We start from the raw sequence: 10,008 nt of genomic DNA, 5'->3' as shown, positions 1-10,008 counted from the left end.
ACAAAAATATATTTATAGTGAGGGGAGTGCAACTACTAGACTTTAGTGGAGTGGCCCGTTAGTTAACGAATGTTGATTAATTTGGTTTAAAGAGTTTAAACAATTAACCTCGAATTGTTGGAGCCCATGATCTGTAGGTCCCTTACTAGCTTACAAACGGACTAAACCTTAAGAATAGAATGATGAGGGAATTTGAAATGTTCAAATTCAAATTATGGGAATTATTAACTATATTCGATATAATTAAACGTTTAATGATTGAATTAAACGAAATTGGAGGATTGGATAATATTTAAATTCGATTTAAATATTAAATACATAAATAATGATTTATGTATTTTGAATTGGTGTATTGTATTAATTTAATATTTGATATTAAATTAATTAATTAATTATTGAGAATTAATTTTATTTTTTTATATATAGAATTAATTTTCAATAAAATTAAAAGAATTTTATATAATCTTAATTATTAAATTAATTTGGTTTCAGAACTAATAAAAATTAATTTTGTTTTAAACAAATTCATTTAAATTGGAAAATGAATTTAAGTGGGATTACCCCACATATGACACAAAATTCCCTCTCAAATTGTTGAGCTTAGGTGTCAATATCACTTTCAATCCAATTTGCATGAGTTGGTTGAACAAAATAGTTCAAAATGGGCTGAGATTAAGGATGATGCATAGTGGTTTTTTCTTGAAAAAATGTGGAAGAAGTGTTCTTCAACACTTTGAGAAGAAAAACTAGAAAATCTCTCCATAACTCCGAACAATTAAGTCCCATCTTGGAATCCATATTCCAATCTAAGGGTCTAGAGGATGGTAAAGAAGATCTCTTATTTGTCATCAAGCATTTGGATGGAGACTCGAACTAGATTGGAGGAGAATTTGAAGATAGCTTCTTCAAAAGATATGTTTTTTTCTTTTTTGAAACCCTAATGAATTGCATGCTTGATTACTCAAATTTACTTAATTAGATTGCTTAATGATTCTAGTTGTTTCTGCTAATTGCATGCCAACACTATCAATAATAAGTCGAGCATAATAACAATACATTTTGTGTTCTATTGACTTCTAACAATTTCAAGCCATTAAATATCCGACGGAGAATTTAAAAATTATGATCGCTAAGAGGACAAACAAATTTTAAACTTGCATATAATAGTTATTGGATGAAACCAACAATCATAACGACTTCATTAAATAACTTTCTACTAGAGTAAGAGTTTGAGCATTTAAAAGGAGTTATTAATCTCTTAAAACTTGTTAAGCTAGTTCATACAAATAATAAGAATGCATGTAGTTTAAAAAAGGTTAAATCATTACTTTAGCATTTATAGTTTGGTGAAAGTTTGAATTTAGTTCTTACATATGATAAATTCTTTATAAATAGTTTCTAGGGTTCATCAAATAATAGAGATTATATATGATATATATATATATATTTTTTTTATCAATTTATAATAATTAAATCCTAACCAGATTAAATTTCAATTTAAGCTATTTTAAAATGAACATAAATCAGAATTACTATAACACAAGTAAAGAAATAAAATGAAAAAGGAAAAAAAAAAGAAATGAAAATGGGCCAAAATTCATCTTAGAAATCCAAGCATGACTTTCAAAGTTTTAGAGCATGATAGACCTCGTCCTTCTGTCTACTCGCATTAAGGCAAAAACAAGGATATCTTTATTTTGGCTACTTCCATAAATCTCACTCTCACCGACGAAAAGATAAAAGGAGAAATTTAATAGCAATAATAAAATTCCACATAAATCTGAATAATTTAAGAAATTGGCCAACAAAATCTTTTGATCTTTTCTCACTTGATTCAACAATTTCAGATTTCAGATCTTGTTCTCCATTTTTCGTTTAAGCTTCCTTCCTTTACAGATTCAAGCTGAATTCGCTTCAGTTGAGGTGCTTCAGCAATGGCGGTTGCCGTCCGGGGAAGCCGAGGAGCGTCAAATTTTGGTGGGTTTAACCCCCGGAGCTTCTTCTCTTACCGGATCTTCATTTCGGCTCTGTTTTCTCTTCTCTTCATTGCCACTCTTTCAGTCATCTTCACCACGAATCCGTCCACGCCGCATCACGATTCTGTAATTCCCTCAGCCCTTCTTCCTTATTTCTGCACTCATTTGTTTGATTTTCTCTCTTTAATTGAGTCGAATTTAACTTAGCTATGTCTGGAACTGGATTTAGTAGAACCCCACTTCGTAATCTTGATTGCCAATGAGACCCAGTTTGTAATGTCTCGATCGAACTGATTTATTCAGCGTTTTTATCTCATTGGTTGAGAAACGGAATCAGTGGAGGTTGGTTTTTTCTTCCGCTGGAAATGGCTTGATTGTTTTTTTTTTTTTTTTGGACGTTTTGATGCAGGCCCTTCCTACCACAGGAAATGCTTATGTGCGCAGAACGTTTTTGACTCTGAATTCTGATCCATTGAAAACTCGTTTAGATTTGATATATAAGCAAGCGAGTGATCACATCACCCTTGTTAATGCTTATGCTGCATATGCTAGAAAGCTCAAGCTTGAGATGTCTAAGCAATTAAAGATGTTTGATGATTTAGCTCAAAATTTCGCAGATATTCAGATGAAACCAAATTACCATGGGACGTTGTTTGAATCGACGGGTCCTCTAGATGAGGATGTGTTGAGGCAATTTGAGAAGGAGGTGAAGGATAGAGTGAAGACTGCAAGGATGATGATTGTGGAGTCAAAAGAGAATTATGATAATCAGTTGAAAATTCAGAAGTTGAAAGACACAATTTTCGCGGTTAATGAGTTGCTTATTAAGGCAAAGAAGAACGGGGCATTTGCAAGCTCCATTGCTGCAAGGTCAATACCAAAAAGTTTGCATTGTTTATCTATGAGGCTTGTGGAGGAGAAGATTTCGCATCCAGAGAAGTATACAGAAGATGAGCCTAAGGCTGAGTTTGAGGATCCAAGTCTGTATCATTATGCAATTTTCTCGGATAACATCATTGCTGTATCTGTTGTGGTGAGATCCGTGGTGATGAATGCTGAAGAACCATGGAAACATGTTTTTCATATTGTAACAGATAGGATGAATCTTGCAGCAATGAAGGTCTGGTTTAAGATGAGACCGGTGGAAAGAGGAGCTCATATTGAAATAAAGGCTGTGGGAGATTTTACATTCTTGAACTCATCATATGTGCCATTGTTAAGGCAACAGGAGTTGGTGAACTCACAAAAGCCTTCTTCTGACAACTCAGTAAAATTTAAGAACCCTAAGGATACATCCCTGCTGAATCACCTTCGGTTTTACTTGCCTGAAATGTTTCCTAAGTTGCAGAAAATTGTTTTCTTGGAAGATGATGTAGTTGTTCAGAAAGACTTAACAGGATTGTGGAAGATAGATTTAGACGGGAGGGTAAATGGTGCAGTTGAGACTTGCTTTGGGTCCTTCCATCGATTCACTCATTATTTGAATTTCTCAAACCCTCTAATTAAGGAGAAGTTAAATCCCAAGGCATGTGCCTGGTCTTATGGGATAAATATATTTGATCTTGATGCTTGGAAAAGTGAGAAATGTACGGAGGAATACAATTATTGGCAGAATTTGGTTAGTATCTGGTTTCGAAAGAATAATTTTAGTTGCCTCTTTATACTTCTAAGAACTTATACAATTTATGCTACCACATGGAGATTTCATTGCTTGTCTATCTCATTGTTTCTATTTTCCTTATCTTTATCATGTTTCTGAAAGTGATATAAGCTTTTGATTTAGTTGGAGAACTAACTAGATTTTCCCCTGAACTTTTTTTTAGAATGAGGACGGATCTTTATGGAGTGGGGGAACGCTTCCACCTGGTCTAATCACCTTCTACTCAAAAACAAAGTCACTGGACAGATCTTGGCATGTTCTTGGTCTTGGTTATAATCCCAGTATAAGCATGGATGCTATCAACAATGCTGCAGTCATTCATTACAACGGAAACATGAAACCTTGGCTCGATATTGCCATGAACCAGTATAAAGGTTTTTGGACCAAATATGTGGACAGTGATATGGAATTTGTGCAGGTGTGCAATTTTGGACTTTAGATGAGCGTGTAGTTGCTCTGTCACCAATCAGGTACAAGCAAAAAAAATTAGTTTCTCATAGTTTCTTTCATGATTATTGCTTAAAGTTTTGAATTTCTCATCAGCCGTTATATCTGGAGCAAAGCTTTGTAATATAGCCAATATTTAATTTCTTAAATCACATGAATGTTACTGGCAATTTAACTTAACACTGGATAGGCTCCAATGTTTCAAGCAAGGATTCTATACCCAGTGAAATTGGATGATTTCTTTTTTTTTTTTTTTATAAAGAAACATAATTTCCTTTCCCTTTTACTTCGCCATCTTTTTTTTATTTTTTATTTTAATGATCTGGGGTTTGTCCATGGTATGCATGATCTGCAATGCATATGTTTCTTTGGCTGAAACGAGGAATGTATTTGGTTTTAAAACTTGAAATATCGTCAGTTGATCTCAATGTTCAAGGTTTCTTCACCTTGAGTTATATTTCAGATTAGGAGCACTCCGACTTTCGTAAAATTACACAAGAAAACATGTTTGTATAGCATGAAGACTTGAAGAGCACCTTTCTATCACAGCTCTGTTAATTTTAGATTGTGCAGAACCATAATTTTACCCTCAGTTCTGGTTAGCTGTAAGATTTCCTATATCTCAATGCGCTTCAACGAGTCTTTATACCCTGTCGGATGTATGGTGAAGTTTTCTAACATCAACCAAGCCTTGTAATCTTGTAATAGTAATTCTGAAAGTAGTCCTGAATGGTCACTTTTACAAGCCATGCATATGAACTCTCTCTAGCTATTGTTGGCCTTAGGCCTTGTTTATGGTTATCGTTAAACTATAGTTACAAAAGAATTTTCTATGGTTTCTTAGTGAGGTATGTAGCCAGTGGTATGTTTACTCGATCATGCTAGCAATCTGTACTGTACATACATCTTTGTCTGAAGTGACCATGTGTCTTTAAGAGTGGCCATCATGTTTCTTCACAAGTGAAGAACTCTGTTTTACCCTTGTATCGTTTGGAGCCAAATACATCAGGAATGCTTCAACGAGTGTTTGTTTCCATGAAAGCATCGACCTCAAGACACCTAATGTAGTCTCTGCCTCTTCGCTACCAAGAAATGCCTTTTTTTTTTTTTGGTAAAGCTACCAAGAAATGCTTTAATCTTGGTCATTGTGCTTTTGAGTTCTTTAAGCATGGGTTGGTCTTACTCTTTTTTGGTCTCCAAGGAGGCATTAGATGGTATTATTACTGTGTTGAATGAAGACGGTCTGTTGGTGGTTCTCTTTGTGGAGCCTTCTCTCTCTCTCCCAAAGTTAAGTTGTATAATTACCTTACCTGTTGGGTTATGGAGGATCTATAACCCAACTTCAATCCTCAATGGAAGATGGTTTTTTAGAAGGAGCTTGATGATTTGAATTACCTTTGTAATTTTTTTTTATGAAAGGCATCTGGAGGATCTAGAACACCTTTTTCTTTTTTGTTAATGTATGTTTGAAAAATAAGTTAGTCTGAAGAAACATTTGAATCGAAAGTTTAGGAAAAGTGTTTATGAGTGTCTGTTTCATGATACATGAAAATAACCAAAATATGCACACATTATTTCACTTCTCCATGGTCGTTGTGCTGGAAAATACAGTTGGTGGCCGTTGTTGCTCATTACTGATGACAATGATTGCCCACACGGGCGACTATCAACAACCACCAGCGACCATCACCTACTAGGCTACTACAACTAGCCACCAGCCCTGCCAACAACTACTGCCGACCACCACCTATCTCCTGCGATTGAGTCGATGGCCCGGTGACTGATGACTAGCAATTAAGAATCGTAAATGTATTTTTTACACAAGCATGGTAAATATGTATTTTTTGCAATATTTTTTTGGGCGTAAGTTTCCAAATTTAGTTTGTTTTAATTTAGGCTATTATAGACTATAAATGAGGTCATCGAAAATTCTCCAACAACAAAGTTTAATTTTGGGTTTGACCGTGGTCCCCTTGAAGGCCTTGCACACCTTATAGAGCTTCGTGGAGCTAGAAGGGAATTTGATGTTTATCGCAAAATCACCTGTCCAGTACTGTAGAAAATTGGCAGATTTGGCTATTTTCTAAAAGGAATTTTCAATGATTTCAGCCTTGATGGATGATGATTTTCTTGTCCAGCTAGTTTAGAAGAAACCATAAACTTTTGAGGCTGTCAAAAGGTGGCTTATACACTCTAGAAATCATTGATTCACAGAGGAGAAAATTGATTTTTTTTTTCTCTTTTGCATTCTTTTCATAAAATCAAGCTGTTATAATTTTATTCGATTCATCCCTATCGACTGATTTCAGGTGTCTGCACTTCTCATTCGCAATCGTTGAATTGATTGATTGAGGAAATGATTCAGTAGTTTATTCTCTTCAGTTTTGATTACTTGTCTTTCTATTCTACTATATATGGTCTTTCTTTTATTTTCGATTCTTCACTTTTCTTTCTTCACTTCTAGTTCTATAGTTTCATTAACATTTAGTTTAACTTATTTTTTACATTTTTCTTCTAGTTGTTCATTATTTTTTAGCTTTCTACTTTACATTAGAACAAGTATTTTTGGTTCACGTTGAGTTCGTTAAACAAGTATCTATTCCCTTCTTTATTTTCTATCATCAAATTCATTTTACATATTGTCTTGTGCTTTTTTTATTTTACCATGACCTAAGTTCTCTTTTGGAATTTAAAAATTTGAGTGCTCTATAGGAGGAGATCAACCAAAATTTATCATGTAAATAAAGTAATTTTAATACATTTTGTCCCATAATATGACTTGCTTTTATTGACTTTATTTTCTATTATTATTTTATATTGATCACCTAGATTAATAATCAAAAGGTTGAGTTTAATACTGGAAAGGTTAGATAAAAATTTGTTTTTCATAAATGCAATCTAGAGGAATGATACTTTAGGTTTTTGACTCTAGGTATAAAGCAAAACCTTTAGAATAATGGGTTGTGTTGTTTTAATCATCTAAGTTCACATTAGTTATAGAAATATAGATTTAATTTCTTAGCTCCTAAAAATACTTCGTAGAAGGTGAAATAGACATTAAATTCGGTTGACCAATATTTTAGTTTAAGTAAAAATTTTCACACCTTAACTACTAAACTCCCAAACCAATTGAGTAAAATCTTAGGGAAAACCTTAGGAAATAAACTAGTGCTTTTTCAAACTTGATCTCAAACCATCATGAGTTTGTGACTACATTGAAAATCTCTCACCCAAAATTTTAAAAATTTAATTATCTTCGTTAACCTTAAATTCTAATTCCACCACAACTATAGTTCAAGCGATCATTTCATTTAGTTCAAATAAAATCTCCAAGATAAATAAATAACTTCATTTGAAAATGTGGTATGTTTTCGTCTAGCTGCTCCAATAATAAACCATGGTCTCCCCTTGCTTTTTTCTTATAAATCAGGGCCTTCCCTTGCTTTTTTCTTTTCTATAAGTCTCTGAACTTCGATTTGCAATTAAATTCTTGGAAGGGATTACTGACCATATTATTTGGAGCTTGGTGGGGAGAGTTCAATCCACCCAACAATAAATTTGTTGTCTATTCTTTTTCTGAGGCTGATGATGATTACTTCGTTTTTTAATGTTACTTATGTTCCAAAATTTGTTTTTAAATATTTGAGTTGGATTGAAAATTTGTCTTCTCACTTTGTTTGTGGGCTGATTTTTGATGTATTTTTACTTATCTTAATCACTGCTTATATTGGAATTCAAACTGGATCCTAGAATGTTCTTTATGTTGATTTAGTTGATTGGAGTTGGATTTCTTTATTTGAAAAGAGCCGTAACATATCCGAGGTCTTTTGTTTTTTTGTTTCATTCGTTTGTGATTTCTTAGGTTGTTTTTATGATTTCATTCAATAATGTCTATTGTCATTACTTTATGCCCAATCACCTATTAGTACTGGGTTGACCCTATTTGGTTTTCGTAATATTGAGTTATCACTCTTTGTTGAGTTAATATTGATTTGACCCTATGAATTCATTGTTTAAATTAATTGAGTTTAGGCACCAACTCCCCTTACCAACCCCCTCTCACTATTCTTCTATTTATATATGAGTTCCTCCTTCACTTTATCTTTATAGGGCCAAACTAATTAGTTTCAGGTTCGTTAGTTTTATGTTCGAAGTCTATATTTTATATTTTAAATTTTGTTTACATGTTGGGGAATGATTTGTAATATACATACTCATTGCTATGCATTTATTTTCACACGTACATAACATTGATGTGAACATTATTACTTAGTCATAGACATTTGCGATTTATGATTCAAGTATAATTTTTTTTCCATGAACAAATTATTTTACGTTTCTAATTCATGTCTCCATACGTTTATCATACTAACGTCCTACTGTATATGAATGTTTTCTTTTTATTTTCTTGTCGAACAATCCTTGATTTTTTATTATTTTTTAAATTTATAAATTTAAACCAATTGAAATATATTTGAATTGAACGGTGAAATTAGTAATGAACATATTTACTCCACTAAAAAATTATTCTACAATGACAAATTTTCAAACATCAGAAGAAAAACATGTTTTGTTTTTATATTACTATTATTCCTTTTTTTTAGAATTAACATCTTTTATTTAATTAGAATTAGAATTAAAATAATAATTTTAATAATATGGTGTCTCCATTTCAAAATTTCAAAATTAATGGTTCGTGTTGTGAATTTGAGGAGCACAACGGGAACATGGATATAGAGAAGATATAATATAATAATATTAAATATATAGAATATAATATAACATAAAATAACTAAAATTATAAAATTGGATAATATATATGAAAACTAGTGGAATTTTAAAGTGAAATTCTCACCAATGTATGTGTGATTTTAACATCCATCAAATACCACTATTTATAGGTAAAGTGGCAAGGAGGATGTGGACTTACATGGACACCAAGCATGAATAATTACAAGACACATGGACAACATGACGGGTGACACGTGACTTTTGGGAAACTAAGCAATGAGCATCTATTTATTATTATAATATTCATAATACTTCCCATTAAATGCCCATATATATATATATGAAATATGTCTCGTTAAAACCTTACTAGGAAAAACCCAATGGGAAAAAACCTAGTGAAGGGAAAAGAGTACACATTTCTGAGTCACCGCATGAAAACACCACTTAAGATCTCTGAGTCACCGCATTCCAATGTTACGCATTAATTTTTCAAAAGTTGTGGTTGGTAATGTCTTTGTAAATAAGTGTGTTAGGTTATCCTTTGAACCAATTTATTGTACAGTAATGTCACCATTTTCTTCGAGATCATGAGTGTAGAAAAATTTTGGTGAAATATGTTTTGTTCTATCTCCTTTAATATATCCTCCTTTGATTTGGGCTATGCAAGCTGTGTTGTCTTCATATAATATTGTTAGAAGATTTTTATTAGAAGACAAGCCACACATTTCACGAATGTGTATGGCTAATGTGTTGAGTCATTGACTTTAGCCATACACATTCTCGACTAGCCTCGTGAATTGCAAGAATATCAGCATGATTTGAGGAAGTGGCTATTATAGTCTGTTTCACTGATCGTCATGATATAGCAATTCCTCCACATATGAACAGATAACCTGTTTGAGATCTAGTTTTGTGTGAATCAGATAAATATCCAGAATCTGCATAACCAACTAGATCAAAATTTTATTTATTTGAATAAAACAAACCCATATCGATTGTTCCTCAGAGATAACGGAGTATATACTTAATTCCTTTCCAATGTCTTTTTGTAGGAGAAGAACTATATCTAGTTAATAAATTTACTGAAAATGCAATATATGGTCTTGTATTATTAGCAAGATACATAAGTGCATCAATTGCACTAAGATATGGTACTTCAGGACCAAAAAGTTCTTCATTATCTTCTTGAGGTCG

General features: G+C 32.7%; 1 protein-coding gene across 1 annotated transcript; it reads left to right on the top strand.

Annotated features, from left to right (window-relative positions):
• The first annotated feature begins 1,661 nt into the window (after window positions 1–1,661).
• LOC120085951 (probable galacturonosyltransferase 9) lies at window positions 1,662–4,369 on the top strand. Its single transcript, XM_039042290.1, has 3 exons — window positions 1,662–2,102; window positions 2,386–3,594; window positions 3,800–4,369. The coding sequence occupies exons 1-3, from the start codon at window positions 1,935–1,937 to the stop codon at window positions 4,073–4,075; spliced, it is 1,653 nt and encodes a 550-aa protein (XP_038898218.1). The 5' UTR covers window positions 1,662–1,934; the 3' UTR covers window positions 4,076–4,369.
• Window positions 4,370–10,008: the final 5,639 nt, after the last annotated feature.

The sequence above is a fragment of the Benincasa hispida genome, chromosome 1 (genome assembly GCF_009727055.1).
Source record: "Benincasa hispida cultivar B227 chromosome 1, ASM972705v1, whole genome shotgun sequence".
Taxonomy (NCBI): Eukaryota; Viridiplantae; Streptophyta; class Magnoliopsida; order Cucurbitales; family Cucurbitaceae; genus Benincasa; species Benincasa hispida.
This window is presented reverse-complemented; position numbering and strand designations above follow the sequence as displayed.

Bases quoted from the DNA above. Each gene is read 5' to 3' on its own strand.
- LOC120085951 (XM_039042290.1), top strand. From the start codon at position 1,935: ATGGCGGTTGCCGTCCGGGGAAGCCGAGGAGCGTCAAATTTTGGTGGG. The intron at 2,103-2,385 runs GTAATTCCCTCA...GTTTTGATGCAG, and splicing joins CCACGCCGCATCACGATTCT to GCCCTTCCTACCACAGGAAA. The intron at 3,595-3,799 runs GTTAGTATCTGG...ACTTTTTTTTAG, and splicing joins ACAATTATTGGCAGAATTTG to AATGAGGACGGATCTTTATG.